The sequence below is a fragment of the Myotis daubentonii genome, chromosome 20 (assembly GCF_963259705.1).
Source record: "Myotis daubentonii chromosome 20, mMyoDau2.1, whole genome shotgun sequence".
In the NCBI taxonomy this organism is placed as follows: Eukaryota; Metazoa; Chordata; class Mammalia; order Chiroptera; family Vespertilionidae; genus Myotis; species Myotis daubentonii.
Window position 1 is genome coordinate 8,694,620 of NC_081859.1, and position 22,305 is coordinate 8,716,924.

At 52.3% G+C, this 22,305-nt stretch overlaps 1 protein-coding gene across 3 annotated transcripts in view; it reads right to left on the minus strand.

Moving 5' to 3' along the window:
* TGFB2 (transforming growth factor beta 2) overlaps nucleotides 1-19,583 on the minus strand; it is a 60,379-nt gene extending 40,796 nt beyond the window's left edge. Inside the window, exons 1-2 of one of the 3 annotated variants that reach the window (XM_059677734.1) lie at nucleotides 17,817-19,583; nucleotides 6,348-6,431 (exon numbers count right to left, since the gene is read on the minus strand). In XM_059677734.1, coding sequence (XP_059533717.1) covers nucleotides 6,348-6,431; nucleotides 17,817-18,162 — 430 coding nt within the window. In that variant the 5' untranslated portion in view covers nucleotides 18,163-19,583. The remainder of the gene's footprint in view (nucleotides 1-6,347; nucleotides 6,432-17,816) is intronic. The other 2 variants (XM_059677732.1, XM_059677733.1) reach the window with 2 other exon arrangements.
* Between the last annotated feature and the right edge of the window lie 2,722 nt (nucleotides 19,584-22,305).

The following is a 22,305-nucleotide window of genomic DNA, read 5'->3' on the forward strand; positions in this document are numbered from 1 at the left end:
CCCAGGCTCGCTAGCACAGTGGGGCCCTGTCCTCCAGCCTCAGTATTTCCAAGAGGGTCTCCCAACACCTCAGTCTTTTTGCAAAGACCACGCTAAGTGCTTCTGCCGTTTCATGGTTCATCAAGAGCGTAGTCCTGCAAAGTTCACAGAGTGGGAAAAACAACACGAAAGGGCAAACTTCCTCCTCTAGGAACGTAAGCAGCTTCCCATTGCTGCCGGACCACTGCCAACTACACTCTCAAAAAGGTCACCTCCCCCGAGAAGCCTCCCTTGACCTCTCTAGACCAAAGTGAGCAATTCTTCTTCTGACCTCTCAGACGCCTTCCTTCCGAGCAACCGCACGGCGCTGGCTTCTCGGTTGTGTCTGTTTGGGTTGGGCTCCCGACCTCCTCGCTAAATTGCCGGCCCCTGCAAAACGGGTCGATGCTCTATCCCTCCATCTCCTGGCAGATCTCACTGTCCAGATTGATGAAGGAATGATAGCAGCTTCCCAGGGTCAAGCCTTGATGTTCAAAACTTAAAAATTAGAAAGCAAACTCCGGTCCAACAGAAATGCTTTTTGACTGATAAGAGGCATAGTTTTGCAAATTCCTTGGCTCCTGACCTCGTTTCGGGCCCAGCTGGACAATCCAGAGACCCTTCTAAGCCCGACTCTCCACTCCATACACGCAACGTGGTCTGTCATCCTCCCAGGCCGGCGCGTGGCCACCTCTCAGCCTAGCGCCACCTGTCCCTGGCCACCGAGTCGCCGATGGCTGTGCCCAGGCGTGACAGCAAGAACCAAACCCAACAGCTGTCCTTCCACACTTGTCGGCACAAGACGGGAGACCCGGGAGGCTATTTTCATACCCAGAAGGGTGCCAAGCTAGCTTCCTGCCAGCAAGGAAGGGGGTGGCTTTCCGTTCACTCCGGAAAAACAATCCCCCCAAAACATATTCTACACCCAGAAGCCCCTGCAGCCTGCCTCCCAAATTATTTGCCATTAACAGTCCAGCTTCCCCTGGGAACGCAGCCAAGAGGAGGACAGTAGTGAGAGAGCATCCACGCTCGGGTGGCTCCACAACAGCCACTGCGGCCAATTCCACAGGCCTGGCACTGGCTCTGCCGCCGCCTTGCTCACCTGGGGCGCTGTGCCCCACCTAGCCGCCTCCCGGACCCCTGGGCTAACGCCACCCTTCTCCCACCCCTTCCATCAGAGGAAACTTCCCAGCCTTGCCAATGGCCTCCAAGGCCCTACACGAGCTGTTCGTCGTGATTTCTCTAATCTCATCTCCCAGGACACTTCTGATAATGCTGGGGCACGTCAGCAACGGGACCAGCTGTCCCCTCGGCCAGAAATGCTCTTCCCCAGAGAGCCCCGGACTGTTCTCTGACCTCCTACGAGTCTCTGCTCAAATGCCACCCTCTTGATGACCTGTCCGCCCCCTCCCCCCGCCAGCTTATTTATTTATTTTTAAAGGGACATTTTTATTGACTTCAGAGAGAGGAAGGGAAAAGGAGAGAGAGAAACATCAATGATGAGAGAGAATCACCGATCTGCTGCCTCCTGCACGCCCCCTACTGGAGATTGGCACGTGCCCTTGACCGGGAATTGAGCCGTGACCTCCTGGTTCATAGGTTGACGCTCAACCATTGAGCCACACCAGCTGGGCTCGGCCAGCTTATTTGAAATTGCAATTCACTTCCCCATCCCCACCCCTGCTCTTCTGTTCTCCCCATAACAGTTCTCCAATCCTACCATCCCTTATCTTTTCAATGCATTGTCCATCTTCCCCCTCTAGCCTGGGGAGCTCCTCAAGGCAAAGTTCTGGGCTGTTTCATTCACTGATGGTATCACTAGTGCCCAGATGGGTGCCTAAGGCATGGCAGACACACAGCCACAAATACTCTTCAATGAACTCATCTGCCATAGGAAGGTCTTCTCTTGACCTCTGTCTTCTCACGAGCTCTGCCTATCTTTGACATTGATCTTAAGACTCTCTACTCATAGTCAAGGTCGACTCTTTTCATTGAAGGCTTGTTGGTTGGCGGTTTGGCTCAGTGGATAGAGCGTCGGCCTGCGGACTGAAAGGTCCCAGGTTCGATTCCGGTCAAGGGCATGTATCTGGGTTGCGGGCACATCCCCAGTAGGAGATGTGCAGGAGGCAGCTGATCGATGTTTCTCTCTCATCGATGTTTCTAACTCTCTATCTCTCTCCCTTCCTCTCTGTAAAAAATCAATACAATATATATATATATTAAAAAAAAAAAGGCTTGTTGGTTGGGCAGCAGAATTCACACCCTCCGTCATACTTTTCCTACTTCAACAGATATGGGGGCTGCTTAGCAACATGGCCTGTCTTGCAGACATGGGCATTTCTCTAATCATTTGATGGCCAGAAACGCGCTAGAGCAGTTAGAGAGCAGCTGTTCTGGATGGTTCCACAATAGCATCAGGGAAACAGGAGAAAAGACCAAGTCATTCAGCGCTAGCTCTTCTCCTGAGGAGCCGGTCAGATTTTCACCTGCCCTGAACCTCTGGCGGAGGAAAAACTCCAAAGTGAAAGCTGCAGTGGCTCGACGCTGAGTTTGGACAAGAGAGTAGAGTTTGCATCCCACTGTTGGCTGGAGCCTCACCCGATGGAATGTCCCAGAACAGGATTCGGGCCATGAAGAGGTCGACAGGGAGTGAAACTCTAGCCGTCGGTTTATACATTATAAAATAGACGTTGCGTACACATTACACACTGGTTTTGAAAATCTCCTCACTCCCCCATTGCCCAGGTGAAGGACTTTGAGTGGGAGAATTCACTCCCGGGTGCAGCTTCCACACTAGGCGTCCACCCCTCTCCCCGTGTGACTAACTGACTTCCTTGCACACGCACCACCATCCCCTCCAGGGTGAATAGGTGTGGTGCGTGTGATTCGCAAGTCTACCTCCACATCTGTGTGCATCTGGGGAAATGGACAGTCCGGGGAGAGACGTGGCTGGGCTGTGGATTGAGGGCCCCGCACTTGCAGGACCAGCGGGTGGTAGAGGCCCCGTGGGATCTGAATCCTCTGGGCTGGGACTGCAGTGAACAGACCCACCCAATCAGAGCAGCAACAAACTCAGTGACACAGGAATGACCCGAAATGCCACTCAAATATGTAGATTGCTGGCCTCCGCCCACCCCAGCCCCACCCCCTCTGCACGTCTGGGAGAGGCCAGGGAATCTGCTTCCAAAGACACCTCAGGAGACACTTTTTATATTATTACTAGAGGCCCGGTGCACAAATTCATGCACAGGTGAGGTCCCTCGGCCTGGCCAGCAATCAGGGCCATCTCGCCCAGCCTAGGGGGGAGGGAACACGGGTGGTTGGCCAACCAGGAGGAGGGGCCAAGGGAGGTTGACCAACCACAGGGAGGGACCACAGGAGGTTGGCTGTGGGAGTGCACTGACCACCAGGGGGCAGCTCCTGCATTGAGCGTCTGCCCCCTGGTGGTCAGTGCTTGTCATAGCTACCAGCTGGTCGTAACCGTCGTTTAGGCTTTTATATAAATAGATATTTTTTAATCCTCACCTGAGGACATGCAGGGAGAACGAAAGAGAGACATCAATCAGTTACCTTCCATCTGTGCCCCATTTGGGGGTTGAACCTACAACCCAGGTAGGTGCCCTGACTGGGAATCGAACCCGCAACCTTTTCAGTGCACAGTCAACCAACTGAGCCATCCGGCTGGGCTTGGGAGATACTCTGAGAAACACCATCTTTAAATCTTCCCCCAGCTCCTTAAAGCCTCTCGCTCAGTAAACTCGTGGAGAAAAAAACCACCCAAACAAACCTGAAATCGCTTTCACGACCCTTCACCCATTCATTCCTGGACAGACTGTTGCTTGTCTCCTGGATTTTTATGTTTTATTAGAAAACCTCTCAGGCCGACTAACATCCTAACCAATAGTTGGGGGAGGGGGGCGCAGAGGGAGGGGATAATGACTTTGACAAGAGAAACAAGCTATAGCAACCACACAACCTGTGAGAAGCAAGAGCAATTGAATCCACCCAGCTAGTGGTGGTTGAGCCTTGACCTATGAACTAGGGGGCATGCAGGAGGCAGCCGATCCATGATTCTCTCTCCTCATTGATGTTTCTCTCTCTCCCTCCCTCTGCCTTCCTCTCTGAAATCCATAAAAATAAATTTAAAAAAACAACAATCCCATCCTGTGTTGAAGGCTGAGGAAGCCTGGGGGCCCCCGGTCCCATCATCACTGGGGCCAGCACAGCCGTGATCAGCACCCCCAGGCTGGAGCAAGTGAGAAAAGCACGAGGCGCCCCGGGCCCCGCGCTGCCTCCAGCCGCTCCCAGCGGCTCCTTGGAACGGAGGGGAGGGTCACGCAAGGTGACAGCGATGGCCCTGGAGCTGCTTGGCACGGCCGGCCACACGCAGCATGGAGAAACTCACCCTGACCCTGGCCGCCTGCCGCCTGGCATCGGCTCACTTACATTTTTACTCAATTACTATTTCTAAGAACAGAGACACGAAAATAAAATAAAGCGCAGGGCCCCACCGCTCAGCAGTCTCGAGTGGAAGGGCCGAGAGGGGTCTACGGGCTTTTCCCAGCGGCCTGGAAGCGGGGTGTGTGGGGGGGGACTCTGGGTGCAGCCTCCGCCTCGCTCCCTGTCCCCGCCCTGGGAGGCCTCACCTGTTTCCTAGGGGAGGAGAGGAAAAGGAAATTGGTGCAGAGTCATAGGTAAGACCACGACTACATTGAGGGGCAGGATTCCCGAGGGGACAGGACAGGAAGGCCAAAACAAGGAAAAGTTTGGGGTCTGGGCAGTGGTGGAGAGCAAGGGGCCAGACCTGGATTCGGATTTGGGCTCTGACACCAGCCAGCTCGAGGAGAGGACCAGGGTCTTCCTCTCTAAGCCGGTTTCCAGAAAAATGGCATTGCTACTCGGGTCCTTCCCAACCCACCGACCGACACGGGGAGGACCAGGGGGCTGTGTCTTAAGGACCAAGGGGTGTTTAACGAACGTTTTTCTTCTCTCCTTCCCTCCCCTTTTCTTTTCCAGAAAGCTACTGGGGGTGTGTGGGGGGGGAATAACACAGTTCACTCCTTAGTTAATAAGACAGTGAAATAAAAACACATTTAGAGACGGACTATACAATACAACGTGTCTCACCAAAGAGAACTTTTTATTTTTCACGTGGCAGCTTCTAGCTAGCCACTCTGAGGCGTTTTGGGGGGAAAATAAATGTATAATCTCGATAGAATCAGTTTTGTTTTTAAGGATTTTTGTTTTTGTTTTGTTTTAGGAAATCCCAGCTTAGGCCACTGTGAATAAGTCACCCTCTTCCTTGATTCTTAAGAAGCAAAGGTAGGCATGATAAATTGCAAAGCAGGTTACGCCAGGGAATCAGACTTCTATGCTGGTCATCAACACATTTCTTTTGTCCCTATCTGGGACCTTTGCCCACAATTAGAATCCATATAATCCAAACCTTCTCAGAGCCTCAAACATGCAGCGTGGACCGAGGCCAGCATTACTGGTCCACTTCCTCTCTTTCTAAGCATGGGTCAAGGGCACCTGGGGCCACTGAGTTTTTCCAGCGTCAGCAACATCTCAATCCCGTCTTTGCTGTGGTCTCATTGCCCCGCATGAAGTAGGCACCCGGGAAAAGCCGGCTGAATTGATTCATGCTCCAAATCAGAAAGGAATGAGACCTCTGGCTTCAGTGACCCCCAGCCCGACAGGTGGCACTGGCTCTGAGGGTCGGGGCTACGTGTGAGCATGTGGCATGCTCCCAGTCTTGCCTCATGACAACCCATTTCTCATGCAACCCAGAAAGGACAACAGGAAGGTCACACACAAGGGCAGCAGCATAACTCTCCCACAGGCCTCCCTCTAGAACTTCAAAGGAAAGGGAGGGGGGGGGAAATCTCCTTTGCATTAATTGAGCAACTACTATGTGCCAGGAATAAGGACATAGCTACAAATAAGATACACACACATACTAAAGGGGACCCTGGACATTCTGGTCATATGGGTCAGCCCTCCCGAGAGCATCCCTCCATGGGGGCCAGGGGGGGGTCAATATTTTGAATCACTCTGTGACCCCTGGGACACACATCTCATACACCCCACAATCCATCCCATCATCTAGGGCAACCTCGCCATCATAGGATTTCCAAGCGATTCATGGGTGTGTCTCCTAGAAGACGGCTAACTGCAACATTCAGGGGCACCTTTGCGAGGGATCAGCGACAAGGCTGCGTCTCAGGCTTCCATGTGGCCTCTGCCATTTCCCCCACAGGAGACAGACACTAGCGATAAAGCCGATATTACTACGTGAAAGGAGGTATAAAGCAGACGAGTGTACTCACCAAGGTACCCACAGAGCACCTGGGACTGCCTGGAGCAGAAGCTGCCCACTGAGCCAGAGGGTGTGGTAACAACTGGGCAGACAGCTAGGAGTTTTAAAAAGCACAGTCATTAGCTATTTGACTGACGAGAAGCCTTGCACAGAGCTATACAAAGACTCAACGCGGGAGAGGGACTCAATGAACGTTCTTATCATTTCCCCCCGGAAATATAAGGTCCCCGCTACTCCGGGCCAGGGGACGCGACACTGAACACTTACAGGGGGTTCTGGGTTCTGGGCCCAGCTTTTCAGCAGCCCTTACCCGGCAGGCAGACTCCTGGATTCGGCGTTCCCTCTAACACGTCCCCGTGTTAAAATAACAATGTACAATTTATATACCTAAATGTTAAAATAAATACCTTGACTGCTATTAAAGACGGCTAGGGAAGGCCTTGACCTCCTTTGACGAAAGACAGACTACCTATTAAGAATAAAAGCCTGTTTTTCATTTGGTTGGCCGAGATTTCGGGTTTCTTAAAACCACCTGTCATCATTTCTCACCCACACGTGAGAACTCCTTCTCCAATGAGTTCAAAGTACACGCGTATATTGGTCTGGGGCTGCTCAGCTATAGTTGAAACATTCGGGGCTCCTTGGATGGGATAAAACGTATCTTCCATGGTTGCTATTTTTTTAAAAATATATTTCTATTGATTTCAGAGAGGAAGGGAGAGGGACAGAGAGATAGGAACATCAATGATGAGAGAGAATCATGGATCAGCTGCCTCCTACACGCCCCCCACTGGGGACAGAGCCCGCAACCTGGGCATGTGCCTTGACTGGGAATCGAACCATGACCTCCTGGTTCATAGGTGAATGCTCAACCACTGAGCCACACCGGCATGGGCCATGGTGGTTATTACATCCTGAAATTTGGAACTTTGTTTCCTTTGAAGTAGCAGCAACTAGCTCTTGTATATGGCCCACCATATTCTTCTTAAAGAAAAAAAAAAAAAACCACACCAAAAAATGGAAGAGAAAACATTACTAAGGGTAGTCGAGTCCGGTATAAATACAGGATTTTTGCATGAGATGAGGTAGATCCGATAAACCTTGGGACACATCACCTGATTTTGCCAGGCCCCTGTTTCTGTAAAATGAAGTGGACGCCAGGGGACCCTTGAGGGTTATTAGAAGATTGAGCTGAGATGATCTACACTAATAAAAGAGAAACATGCAAATTGACCGTCCCTCTGCTATGCACACCAGCCAATCAGAGCAAGCATGCAAATTAACCCAACAACGATGGTGGCTAATTTGCATAGGCAGGTGCAGAGTGAAGATGGAAGACAGCATAGAAGGAAGCCAAGTGCTGCAGAAGGGAGCAAAGTGGCGGGGAAGGGAGGGAGCGAGGCAGTGGAGAAGGGAGAGAAGCAGGAAGCCCTATTCTTGCAGGAATCTCCCTGCAACGGGCTTCTAGGATATATATAAAAGAGACTGAAAAATAAAATGTAGTCAAGGGATGTGATACGTGAGTTACCTAACCTAGTGGCTAGATGAGCCCCTGAGTGCCTTCCAGGACCGGCATGAATATACTTCTGTCCTCACTCCAGGCACACCCTGGAAATCCACACCCCTTCCATTCACCGGGGGCACATCTCCTAGAAATACCTGCCCCATAGCAGACCTGACCTGAGAACTGTTTTTGACAAAAGACAGCGGCCGTACGGATTCCTTGTTTTGTGTGTTTTCCAGATTTGTGCCTCCTATATCTCGGCGTGAAAACTGGTAGGAAAGACTTTGCCCTGCCCTGGAGCTTACCCTCGCCAGCATCCAGCAAACTCACAAGATCCCCGGCGACCTGTTGGCACACTTGCACGGGTTCCACCTCCCAGTGGAGCCCTCTCTAGCGGGGACCTGGGACCCTGGATGACCCGCATGGCAGAGAAGAGTCCACGCCCAGGCCTCTGTAGCGCCTGCAATCACATTGTCTCGGACGCCCTTGCCAGCTGACCTCTGTGCACACGTTCTCCCCAATAAGCAACCATGCTGTCTATTTTTAGAGCCTTCCCCGGAGTCTCCTGAGGGAGAAAATCCCCCCCCAGATAACCAGTCTGCAAAGACAGGAAGCTCCACTGGGCACCAAGGCTTTGTCACAAGATCAGCAAGTCAAACAAAGCCTTCTGTTGCCTGCCTGACCCCCGGAAAGAGATGCGGAAAGTGACCTTCCCCAGAAAGCTCAGAGAGGCAGAGTAAGATGCAGCGTGTGCTCTCTCGCCCCACTCTGGCCCTATGCGTTTCTGGGGCCACTTCACTCCTTTCCCTGGGAAATGGCACCTTCTTCAGGCCAGCGGGGGTTGCGGGACCATTCTCTTCATGGGATCAGAATGCCTGGAGTAGCCCTAACCAGTTTGGCTCAATGGATAGAGCGTGGGACTGCAGACTGAAGGGTCCCAGGTTCGATTCCGGTCAAGGGCATGTACCCTTGGTTGCGGGCACATTCCCAGTAGGGGGTGTGCAGGAGGCAGCTGATCGATGTTTCTAACTCTCTATCCCTCTCCCTTCCTCTCTGTAAAAAAATCAATAAAATATATTTTTTAAAAAAAAGAATCCCTGAAGTGGTCCCAGATCACCCAGGGAAGTGGTCGGCAAACTCATGAGTCAACAGAGCCAAATATTAACAGTACAACGGTTGAAATTTCTGTAAGAAATGTCTGTAAGAAAGAGGTAAATCCATTCTTGCTCAAATGGTCCCTTAAGAAGAATGAAATGTCATGAAAAATGCTCCCAGGCCCCGGCTGGGTAGCTCATTGGTTAGAGCGTCGTCCCGATGTGCCAACGTTGTGGGTTTGATCCCCAGTCAGGACACACATGCAAGAGCCCACCAATGAATGGGTCAATAAGTGGAATGACAAATCGCTGTTTCTCTCTCTCTCAAACCAACACATACATTTTTTAAAGTGCTCCCAAACTCCATTTCAAATTCAATTCCTGCCGCAAACCCTCCACACACACCTCTCTCTGGCGACAGCCATTCCGTGAGTGGGCCCTACCATTTCCTCTCCACGCTGCACCACAATGAATTTGTACTCCACTTAGAGACAGCCCAGCCAATGGTACGGAGGGAGGGCACACCGCTGATGCCAAATGCGCCAGGCCTGGGGGTCAGCGTGGCTCAAGTCCACCTTCTAGCATCTGAGGACTGGGGAACTCATGAAGTTAGGTGCAGTTCTAGCCACACAGCTTGGTTATTGATGGTGATGTTTGCTGACAGGGGGATCTTCTGACATGTATCTCTCTCCAAGACAAACTGGCCCCAATCACCTCATTCTCACCAGCCCTGAGGAGGTGACATGGTGGCCATTCGGGACTGGCTTCACGGAGCTGGCCAATGACTTCCATGCACACCCTCAACAACCCAAGGCTTGATCCCGTGAGGAGGGACAAATGAATGGTTGAGGGAGTCTTCACATCAACATGACTTTTAACAGACATGTCTAAGGGTGACAGTGAGGTTTCCGAGCCCGAGGTGACGGCCGGAACGCGGCTCTGTTTCTGCCCACGTACTGCCCAAGTCCGCGTTCTGGAATGTTCCATTCTCCGCTTCCCTCTCCTCAATTTCCAACGCCCAGATGCCACGCTGTGCGCCTGCCTGTGGGGACAGAGCTCCAGGGCCTGTCCCATTACCAAAGCCTCCATCGTCTGCAGAGAAATGTCCTGTCCTGACTGTGATGCTCTTTCCTCCTTTTATTATTTTTATTTTTATATATATATTTTATTGATTTTTTACAGAGAGGAAGGGAGAGAGATAGAGAGTCAGAAACATCGATGAGAGAGAAACATCGATCAGCTGCCTCCTGCACACCCCCCACTGGGGATGTGCTCGCAACCAAGGTACATGCCCTTGACCGGAATCTAACCCGGGACCCTTGAGTCCGCAGGCTGACGCTCTATCCACTGAGCCAAACCAGTTAGGGCTCTTTCCTCCTTTTAAAGTAGACTCAGAATAAACCATTCACCTTTTTTCCCCTCCCCGCCCCCCCCTTGGCTTTTCTCAGCCTGCAACTGAATTCTAAGAGTTACTGACAAAGAAATACAACTTCCACGGTATTGTCATGTAGATGTCAAAGCAGATGGGAAGCTGAGGTTAAGTCAGTGGACAGGGAAATCAATGACCGGATACTAATAAAACCCAAAGTGGAAAGAATGACAAAGTTATTGCCGTTCCCTGTGGTAGAGAGAGAATGATTGATCCCTAATGGGTTTCGTCTGAGAAGCATTGAGTTAACGATGCTGAAATGAATCCCACACTGAAAAATTAAGTTACATTTCTCAGGGGAAAAAAAAAAAGTCCTATTTATGTTTTGCCAACTGTAAATTGTGCTCTTAGAATGCATTAACGAATACTGTCTTTCTCGATAACAAACTTTGCATTCTTGTCCCCAAGATGAGGTGACAAATATAGATGCTTGCGACAGCGACAGCCTGAAGTGATGGGTGACCAGTTAGTTATGTGGGAGCCGGCTTGTCAGGCCCGATGTGGCATCTGTCAGCGTGGGATGGGTCCGATGGGGGAAGACCAGGGACAGAGCCAACGTCTAAGTCACAGCAGTTTTCTTTGTCTTTCTAACATGGCGAGTCCAAGAAACTCAACTCCTGCCCTAACCGGTTTGGCTCAGTGGATAGAGCATCGGCCTGCAGACTCAAGGGTCCCAGGTTCGATTCCGGTCAAGGGCATGTACCTAGGTTGCGGGCACATCCCCAGTAGGGGGTGTGCAGGAGGCAGCTGATCGATGTTTCTCTCTCATCGATGTTCCTAACTCTCTATTCCTTTCCATTCCTCTCTGTAAAAAATCAATAAAATATATATTTTTTAAAAAAGAAAGAAAACAACTCAACTCTTCACCAACGCAGTGCAGCGTCTTCATGTTTTCTAAGACGTTTGCGGTCTTGCCTAAGAAGGCTTCCTTCTCAAGGGCTTCTTAGATGTCTAGCTAGCCCTGCCAGTCCCTATTTCCAGCCCTTTAGGTGGCAAAGGTCACCTAAGAAACAACCCGAGTGTGCAAAGGAAATAGACCCACTGAGTGGAACCTACCAGGAAAAGAATAGATGCAGGTCCCAAGACATCCCAGGCTAGTGGGAGTGGCTTCTAGAACATCCATGTTTAATCACATTTTAGTGTGTCTAAAATCTCTCTTTTCCTAGCTCACAGGCAACGGCACGTTAGGGTGAACTGTCAGTGATGTTTCCTTCCTAGGGGCCCATACAATAATGGTGCCCCGTAAAATCCATGGCGTTTGAGATGCCATGAGTTATGGCTGCCGTGCAACGTAGGCCCACAAAGCCAGCAACAGAGCCAGGTGCCCTCTGCCCCTGTCCCCCTCAACCTCTTGCAGCCCTAGAAGGCCAGCCTCTCCGTCATCGTCGCAGGTGAAAAAACTGAGCCTGGCCCAGGGAAGCTGACCGCCATCGATACAGATACTCCAGAGGCGGGAAAACCAAGAAGCATTCAGGGAGGGTGGGGTAGGGGCCAAGGGGGTGTTTCACACCACAGCGGGGCCACCAAGCCGGCCCAGGAAGCAAGGTGGTGGTCCCACCGCCGTCCAGTTCACCACCCACTTCCTGACGGACGAGAGAGGTCAGAAGAGAAACGAATCCAAAGGCAACAACAACAAACAACAAACAACACCCCATTTGTGGTTGTGGCCTGATCAGAACTTGTCAGATTTCTTCCAAACACAGACAGGAGCGCGCTTTGCAGCCTAAACAAACCCATCAAAGAATCCCTCGTCTGTGATTCCACTGAAAAGGCCCGGAGAACATGGGATGCCTAGGTTTAAAAAAAAAAAAAAAGATCCGGGTTTAAAGAATATTGGAAAAGAAACACATATGGCTTCAAAATGACAATGGAAACATTTGTTTATCTCTGGCCGGAGGCACATTTCGTCAAGCTGCTCTGAATCGGAGGGACGGAACCCACCCTCCCTCCGGAACCCACCCTCCCTCCGGCTGAAGGGCTGCCTATGGGGAGCGAGCACATCTGGCGAGTCCACGTCCCCTCCAGCATCCCTCAGCACCGGAAATGCTCCATCAAGACAGATGCAGGGCCGTTCCCAGCCTCTTCCATGCAGCGCCTTGGCTTGAGGTTCACCTCCGACTAAACCTACAAGGGGGTGCGGGGGTGGGCAGGAGGGGGGCGGGGGGTGCTGACCAGAGTCCCACCTCCGCGGTTGGCCTGCACATCTCTCCCAGGGCCAGGTTCCTCCACGAACCTTCTAAGAATGCAGCCGGGCCCTAGCCAGTGTGGCTCAATGGATAAAGCGTCGTCGGCCTGCGGACTGAAAGGCCCCAGGTTCGATTCCGGTCAAGGGCATGTCCCTTGGTTGTGGGCACATCCCCAGTAGGGGGTGTTCAAGGAGGCAGCTGATCAATGTTTCTCTCTCACGGAAGTTTCTAACTCTCTATCCCTCTCCCTTCCTCCCTGTAAAAAATCTATAAAGTATATATTTTTAAAAAAAAATTTTTTTTTTAAATAAATAATTAATTAAAAATGCAGCCTGAAGCCTGTTGTCATCTCTGGGCGAAGGCCTGGGAGTTGGCGACCTCCTCGGTTCTAACCCAGATCTGATGGTGGATCGACAGTGAGTCACTAGCCCTGTTTCCCCATCTCCCTTTCCTCTAGGAAAGTGGACCTGTCACTCCTCGGTATCTTAGAGGGAAGATGCTGCAATCAGGCTACATCAGCGCTTTTGCACCAGGCAGAAGCCATCCTTCGAAAGGTGCAGCTCTGGAAGTCGCCCCCAGAGGTCGCTGTGGAGACATGGGGCTGGGCGTCCCTCTGGGAGGTCAAGGGGTCCCCTGCTGGCCCCTCCAGCTCCAAAGCCCAGCCTCCCTGGTGATGAGGAGGCTGGCCTCACCTGGCAGCAAAGACTTGCCCAACAGTTTCAGTTATAAACAGTATATTTCTTTGAGGGTTTTTCCTAGTCCTTGAAAAGTCAAAGGAAAAAACAGAGAGGAAATCCTGACAGAGTATGCGGCCTGAGTTAAATGTAACCACAATTAGGCACTAGAGTTAGTACAAGCGATGATGCAATGACAACGAAGGAATTAAAGTGGGTCTGTTGTTTATTAATAACTCAGCCATTGTGGAAGTCAAAAGGTTCAAGTCTGTCTTTGATCTCTTTTTCTCTCGCTCTCTCCTTCCCTCTCTCTCTTTCTCTCTCTCTGTGTCTCTTGCACATCCACACACAGAGAATCTTAAAAAATAAAATCCCTGAACATCAAGCAAAAATACTACTATGTTCCAGCAACTGCTAATATTTTCCTTCCCTGGGCAACTGGCCCGTAGTCCAGCAACTTGTGCACAGAGAGCCCTGTCCCTGAATAGAAGAACCTTAAGGCTCCCTCCCCCTCCCCCCCCCCCCAGAACACAGCGCTTTGGGGGTTATTCCTGCGACGCCCCACGACTCCCCTTGGAAAATGACAGGAGAAATAGAAAAGGACATTGTTTGGCATCAAATGTTTAACATTCATGTGAAAACAATGACCGAAGAAACCTCGCTGCGATGTTTCGGGCTGTATATTTTAGTTTATCTCATTCAATAGGATTGAATAAACCGACACGATTATTTATTTTCTTCCTTGCCCGGCCTGGAGAATCCACTCTTCATTAACATGCATTGTTTATTTTCCCTGCAAGGGAAATCCAAGATAATTTCTCACTTCTTTGTCCTGACTGATAGCACTGGCTGACCGAAGTTACTGAGGGGTGGGGCCGCGCCAGGCCTCAGGCTCAATGAATGGGAAGTTCAGATGTCTAATTTCGGTGTTTATTACCCTCATAATAAAGCATGGACTATACCAAATGGTCCACTTTCATGCTCCTATTTAATTAAGGTAACTTTCTGATTATCTTTCTATTCAGTGCTCTCATTTTACTGTCCTTTTGATTATAAAGATATTTTCTTTTTTAGGTGATTACTTTTAGCATGGGACTACTAGCAGAATTCAGGAACCCCAAGTAACTATCAGGGGAATCAGGGCTCCTCCACACTGGCATGCCTGACTCTTGGGCTGGATAATTCTTTGATACATGGGAGGGGCTCAGCTGTGGGTGTTCTAGGATGTTTAGCTAAATCCCCAGCCTTCCCCACTAAATGCCCACAGCACCCCTCCACTCCCAGTCAGGACAATCGAACATGTCAGATGTATCCTGGGTGGGGGCGGTGAGTGTGTGTGAGTGTGTGTGTGTGTGTGTGTGTGTGTGTGTGTAATCACCACAGTTAGAATCCCAAGTGCCTGATTAGTTAGAATGAAAGAGGGAGAGGAAAGAGAGAAAATGAAACGGTTTTATCTCTTCCTTCTTAGGATTATCCCAGTCTCTACAGATTTTACACTGTCCATCCTTGGACACCTCTCGGTTAAGGAGGTTACTCTCACTAAATCTCTAAAGCCGTGAGCAGTGTCTTTTGAATAGCTGTGCCTTGAACTTCAAATGGATTGTCAAAAGGACCCAGAAATCCACCAATTCCCACTGGGTAAAACGATGGGCAAACCTAAGCCTCACTCCACTTTGAGCCTTAAACTAACAGCATGTGAGAAGATCAATATGAATAAATTCAAAACGAATCAGACCCCTTCTTTGACTGTTGACACAGTATTATTTATATCCCCTAAATACCTTTCTTGACTAAAATTCATCCGAGAAAGTTGGCAACTGGCCAGTTCTATTCATATTTACTGTATTTATATAGCGCGCGGGGCCAAGGATAATATTTAAGACAAAATATGCCTGGAGGCATATACAATATCTCTTATATTTTTACTTTGAAATGTCCACGTTGCTAAAAATATTGAGTCTGAACCGTATAAAATGTGCCGCGAAGGGCGATCAGCGATCTGAAATGATATATGGCTCGCTGAGTATAATTAGAGCATATTTGTAATACTTGAGCCGGAGTCACTCCCTGAACGCTAATAAGTTGGGGGTAAAAAAAAAAATGAACCAGTGATCTTTCCCATGCCTTGGGCTCTGGGGGGCTCATGACCCTCAGGAAGTCACTGCAAGCCGCGACAGGCACACTCCCTCCGGCAGCCAGCAAGTCCTAAAGGGGGAACGTTGGTACGGAAGCCAAGGCTGTGCTTTCAATTTGCTGTTTAAAAATATGGTGGAGTGCTTTTCTCTTTTCTCCCCCACCCCCGCCCCCAACTTTTTTTTTTTTTTTTTGGAAGGGTGTACTATATTCCAGTATAACTCGAAAGTGCTGGAAAATCAGTTAACCTACTTTCTGTGAAATGGTCCACAGTCCTTCCCCAGTAGGATGCAGTCTGCTATGGTTCTCGGCCCCTCAACCTACGTTCACAGGACAGGCTTTACAAAGCCTGCGTTTTGCTTTAAGAAGCCTGTATTTCGGTATGAAACGCCCACAGTACATTTTGAAAAACACTGGACTTCGGAGAGGCTTTCCTATCTTTGGTGGCTCCACGTGGGACGGGGAAGAGTTTCCACTTGCTGCTCTCAGCGGCCCTATCTGGAATCCTGACCCTGTGAGAATGTCTCCACTTTGGTGATGGCCATGACCCCAGGTCAGATCACTCAGCCCTTGGGACTGAGAGACGCTGGAAAGAACAGGGAATGAAGGCCCTCCTGGGCGACCTGCTCTCTCCACACCTCTCTCCTGCTGGATTCAGCCCTCCTCTGTGAAAAGCGCCGGCAATGCATGCGAGATTTTGCAGGTAAACACGCTACTGGGATGCCGAGTGCAGGGTCTCCATAACACACTGGCCCGACTGCCCAAACAGCCGTGGAAGCCACGCACGTGCAGGGGAAAGCAAACTGACTCGCTCCCGGTTCATCTCAATGGCTTCGGGTTAATGACAATGAACCTTCTTGCCTAATATCTCCTTGGCTCCACCCCAGACCCAGAGCTTTCCTTCCCGCAGGGAATAACCAGGGTGGAGTGCATTTATTACCATCATCACAACAATAAAACCGTCCTGCCTGCCAGGATCCCCTGCAGGAGAAGATGCAGCAAAAGAGGGGCCGCTTGGAAGACCTGGGTTAGCTCCACCGGCTCATATTTTGAGACCATCCAGTAGGAGACAGGGCAAGTCACAGAGCTGCGACTTGTCAAACAACAACAACAACAAAAAATATTAAAAGAAAAGCTCCGCCCTATAACTAGAACCTCTGGGATCAAACGGATCGAGAGGGCCATATTATCTCTTTAGGAAAGACACAGAGATTCCGTGAAGGCAGCGGGCCAGTATATAGGGCATGGAAAGGGGTGGAGAGAAATGGGCCGCCAATGAAAAGCTTACAACTTGGGGTTTGGACTACGCAAATATCGAAGCTTTTTTTCTTTCTTTCTTTTTTCTTTTTCTTCTTCTTCCTGGTATTTAACCCTCTCAGGTATCACGGATGCTTCTTTTTTTTTCTTTTCTTTTTTAAGGATTGGAACTAATTCTAAGCAGACTGCCCTTCTCTCTCCCCCACTCCCCCCACCCCAAGGAACTCCCCAATAAATCACTCAGCTCCCATCGCTACTGTATGCCGGCTGGCTTTGGGGACGCTGCCCTCCGAGAAGCAGGTTTACAAGAAACAAATGAGCTGCCTTCTGCTCTCTCGGAGGCGCTCAGGAGTCCCCGCAGGAGCTCAGGGCTCCGGAGGGAGACAGAGAAACGCATAAGAAAGGCGGTTTTGCTACACCGCGAGCTTCAGGAGGCAGGGTTGCGTAGATTCTGGAAAATAACGTGCAAGTCCACCCCCTTTCCGCACCGTCAGACACCAAGCCGCCCTCTCCACCGCTCCAGGTGACTTCCAAGAGGGGGAAGGGGGGCGGGCTGGGCACAAGGCGGCCTTTGGGAATGTAAACACCTGGCCGTGGCCACAGCCTCCAGAACCCGGGGGTTAGGAGGTAGGTGTTTTGGAAAGGTTTCACCATATCGGGTGTGTCCTGGCGATGGGAGCTGGAGACAATGGGGGAAGCTTGGGGGAGCCCCTTGGAGAGGTCGGCGGGGCGAGGGGCGCCTTCCCTGCCGGGGCCACTATTTTTTAACCCTTCCTGCACCCGCTGGGCCGGCTCCACGCCCGTCGGGGGGAAGGAAAGAAACCCACCAGGATTCCCCTGCTGCCCTCGGCCCCAGGGAGCGCCTCTCGGGGGACAGGGGGGGGACGCTGGCTCCTAGCTGGTGGCCCAGCCAAGAACCTCAGGGGCGAGAAAAAAAGAACGCCTTAGACAGGAGAGGGGTGCTGGGGAGGGGGGGAATTAAGGGGGGGAGGAATGGAGGAAATACAGTGGAAAGGCAACGTTTTCCAGCCTCAGCTTCTCACGCCCAGGAGTGGAAGGGGCGTGCGTGGGGCTAGGGGCTGGGGACCGAAAGGCGGACAGGCCAGGGCGATCCCTTGGCGTGGTGGCCCCGCTTGGGGAGCCTCGGAGGATGGACACGAACACAAACAAAAACCCCCAGAAGCAAACAAGACGGCACTCACTTTCCGAGGGGAAGAAGGGCGGCATGTCGATCTTGTAGACCTCCTTGGCGTAATACTCCTCGTCGCTGCGCTCGCGCTCGCAGGCGGCCGCCCGGCGGCTGGCCTTCTCCTGCAGCAAGTCCCGGGTGCTGTTGTAGATGGAAATGACCTCCGGGGGCACGTCCTCGGGCTCGGGGTAGTCTTCCGGGGGGCTGGTGAGCTTCAGCTTGCTGAGGATCTGCCCGCGGATCGCCTCGATCCTCTTGCGCATGAACTGGTCCATGTCGAGGGTGCTGCACGTCGACAGGCTGAGCGCGGCCGGCACCCAGTGCAGCAGCAGGAACGCGCGCACCACGCAGTAGTGCATTTTTTTTTTTTTAAAAAAAAAAGGTGGAAAAAGTTTCTTTTTTTTCCTTAAAAATTTTTTTTTAAAAATGGTACCCCAAATAAAAATAAAATAAAAATAGAGGAAAAAGAAATTGAAAAGAAATCTGAAAATACAGGTCAGGTCGATTTTTTTTTTAATGCGAAACTTTTGCAGACAATCGAGTCACTGTCGAATAGTGAGAGAGAGAGAGAGGAAATAAAAAAAAGGTATCTTGCTGGAGAATTCTTTTCAGAAGAAAAAGCCAGTCGTTCCCTAAGTGGAAACGGTCCTATGCGATGGGCAAAGGGAACCCTCACGTGGTGGGGGGGGGAGTTAGAAAAAGTTTCCTTGCAGCGACGAGCTGGGGGGGAAGAGAGGCGAGTGGCTAGGAGGCGGCAGTGGGTGCAGGAGGAGGACACGGAGTTCAGTGTGTCAGTTTCGGGCGCCGAGTGGCAGATCTGAACTCGGCTCCCGCGGCCAAGAGGGAAGAGATGAAAAGGTCCCCGCTGGCAGCTGCGGGCGGGCGGGGCGCCGGGAGCGCAGCGGGTTTATACGTTTAACGCAGGAGGCGGCTCGGCCCCGGGGTCCGCCGCGGCGCCGGGAGCAGGAGCAGGCAGCTCGGAGCGGAGGAGCGCACACGTGTGTGCGTGTGCGTGTGAGTGTGTGTGCGTGTGAGTGTCTGTGTGTGCGCGTGTGCGCGCGCGGGGGCCGAGCCTGGAGCCCGGAGCCGGGCGCGCCGCGGGGAGGCGGCCGCGCTGCGCCGGGAGCTCGGGACGCGCTCGGATCCCGCGGCGGCCGCAGCGGCTGCCGAAGCGGCGAGGACCCTGCTCCCCGAGCCGCGCGCGGGGGCCCCCACCCCGGCCGGAGCGCGCCGACCCGCCCGGTTACTCCACGTTGCCGCCGCCGCCGCCGCCGCCGCTGGCAGGCGCGCCCAGCCTCCAGCGCCCTCCTTCTCCTGCTCCTCCTTCCGCGCTCGCTCCAAACGCCAACCAGGCAGCAGGCGACCGGCCGGCGGCCGCCGCCGTGGCTTCCAGCCCCTGGGCCGGCCGGCGGGGCGGCTTTATTCCTCCGGGGCTCGCGCGGGGCTGCCCTGGGACGCCCACCCTGCCCCGCGCTCCCGGGGTCTCTGCCACTCGGACTTGCTCGCTTAGGGGAGGGGGGCACTGGGCACCCTGGAGTCCACCCTCCTCCTTTCTCCGCTCTGCATCCAGGCAGCCCCTCCTGCCCGATCCCGAACGGCTGCCTAGACCGTTATACTAGGCTCTCCATCCCTTTCCTCCTCCACTTGCTCCCTTTCTCTCTCTCTCTCTCTCTCTCTCTCTCTCTCTCTCTCTCTCTCTCTCTCTCTCTCTCTCTCTCTCTCTCTCTCTCTCTCTCAGCTTCTGCAGCTCCTCTCCAAGCGAACGGTCTGCTGCCAGCAGATAACATCACGGTCTTGCCTGGGAGGAGAGATTTATAAGTTCCCTCTGCACCACGTGTTTGCCTTCAACAAAGTGACGTGCTAGGATTACAGTCAGAAGTCCTCTCCTCGCTCAGCCCCGAGCTCGAGCTCGCCCTGAGCGGCGGAGGGGTGGGTGTGTGCGCGCAGGGAAGGGAGGGGAGGGGAGAGGGAGGAAGGGGGAGTGTGCGCCCTGACAACCAGGATTTACAGTATTTACTTGATAGAGTCACTTTGGACGGGGCGGCTGAGGGACGCGCTAGCAAACCTCCCAGTTCTGAGCGAGTGGGGCTCCCTCACAGCCTCCCGAACGGAATCACTTGCTCCAGCGTGGAAGGCTTCCCTCCTGTAGTGTGCACACACACGCACACACACACAGACACACACACACAGACACACACACACACACACACACACGCAGGAGCCTTACTTTCCTCTGGGCCAGGCCAGCTCCTGAGACAGGCCTTTCCATCTAAGAGTCACCTCCTGCTTCCTTTTTTTTTTTTTAGTGGAGTCAGTTTCTGCTGTTCCCTGATACTAGTTTATTTTTTAAAATACGTTTTTATTGATGTCAGAGAGGAAGGGAGAGGGAGAGAGAGATAGAAGCATCAATGATGAGAGAGAAACATGGATCGGCTGCCTCCTGCACGCCCCCTCCTGGGGATCCAGGCCGCAACCCAGGCCTGTGTCCTGACCAGGAATTGCACCATGACCTCCTGGTTCATACCTAATACTATTCTAATGCCCGTAGTCTAAAGCACAATTATTAGAGTTTGTTACAGTCTAGCAAGCCCTCCACGGGACTGGGAACTCCTGGGAACAGACCGCCATCTTTTTTTTAAACCTAGAGAATGAATATTAGTTCATTTCACTGTTGGAATGAAGGGCTCTCTCTTTAAATTGCTGCCTCAGCCATTCGTCTCCGGGACACTCACATCCCGGAAGCTGAACATGGCCTATGGCTAACCTTTCGACGCAGCCCCAATGAGACCAACACAAGGAGCGCTCTTGCCACGGTTTGCTTTCCCCTCTCTTTTATTTCACCTGTCGTTGCTGCAAGCCAACATTTGCATTTTGGCACGACTGTGGCCGTACTGACTAGACGGGTGATTTACACTGGAAACTCTGTTGTGTGTCCCCTCAAACTCAATGCCTCTATATTATTCCCTCGGTAGGCGTTCCTTTTATTCTGGGAGGGACTGTCTCTAACTTCTGAAATTGACACTTTACCTGTATAGGGGGCCTATATTATTAGTAGACTGACGGCTGAATAGATGTAATAACAATAGCTAACATATTAGTAAGATACAGAGATAGATGTATGTGGGCATTTAATCCTCACAGCAACCCCGAAGGACATATTATTATTATTACTAGAGGCCCGGTGCACAAAAATTTGTGCACTCGGGGGGGGGAGGGGGGGTCCCTCAGCCTGGCCTGTGCCCTCTAGCAGTCTGGGACCCCTCGGGAGATAACGACCTGCTGGCTTAGGCCTGCTCCCGGGTGGCAGAGGGCAGGCCCAATCCCTAGGTGCAGCCCCTGGTCGGGCTCAGAGCAGGGCCATTTGGGGAGTTGGGGCACCGCCCCATGTCATGCACAGAGCAGGGAGGATCAGGAGGTTGCGATGCCACCCTCAGTCACGCTCAGGGTAGGGCCGATTGGGGGATTGGGGCACCGCCCCCTGTCACACTCAAGGCAGGGTCGATGGGGAGGTTGTGGAGCAACCCCCTGTCACGCACAGAGCAGGGCCCATCAGGGGGTTGGGGTGCTGCCCTCTATCACCCACAGAGCAGGGCGGATCAGGGGGTTGGGGCGCCGCCACTCTCACACTCAGGGCAGGGCTGATGGGGAGGTTATGGCTCTACCCCATCACACACAGAGCAGGGCCGGGGGCGGGGGGGTTAGGGCGCCGCACCCTGTCACACACAGAGCAGGGCCCGTGGGGGGTGGGGAGCTCCCCTCTATCAGGCACAGAGCAGGGTGGATAGGGAGGTTGTGGCCCCGCCCCCTGTCACATACAGAGCGGCAGGGCGATCAGGGGGTTTGGGCGCTGCCCCCTGTCACGCTGATCCCGGTGCCGGGAGGCATATTACCCTTTTACTATATAGGATTGAGGCCTGGTGCACGGGTGGGGCCGGCTGGTTTGCCCTGAAGGGTGTCCTGGATCAGGGTGGGGGTCCCCACTGGGGTGCCTGGCCAGTCTGGGTGAGGGGCTGAGGGCTGTTTTCAGGCTGGGGGTGACTGAACTCCCAAACGCTCCTTTTTTCCTTTTTTTTTTTTTTTTTTTTAATTCTGGGCCAGCTTTAGCTTGAGGCTTGGCTCCAGCTCTTAGGCCTCCGGCTGAAAGTAGGTTTCTGGCCTTTGCTTACAATGTTGCGAATCTGCTGGCTGAAGTTGGGCGTATTTGTTACAGAGTTTCTTAAACTGCCCGCTCAGAGGCAGCGGCAGGCGGGGAACGTTGGTTTCCTCCGTCACTGAGGCAACCAAGCCTCATGTTAGTTTCAAGCTGCCTGGCTGCCGGCTGCCATCTTGGCTGACAGTTAATTTGCATATCTCGCTGATTAGCCAATGAAAAGGGTATCGGTCGTATGCCAATTACCATGTTTCTCTTTTATTAGATAGGATCATCAGCAGTCTTCTGCAGATGAGAAGACTGTAGTCCAGAGAGGCTACGTACCTGGTTCAAGGCCATAGTCAGTGGCAGA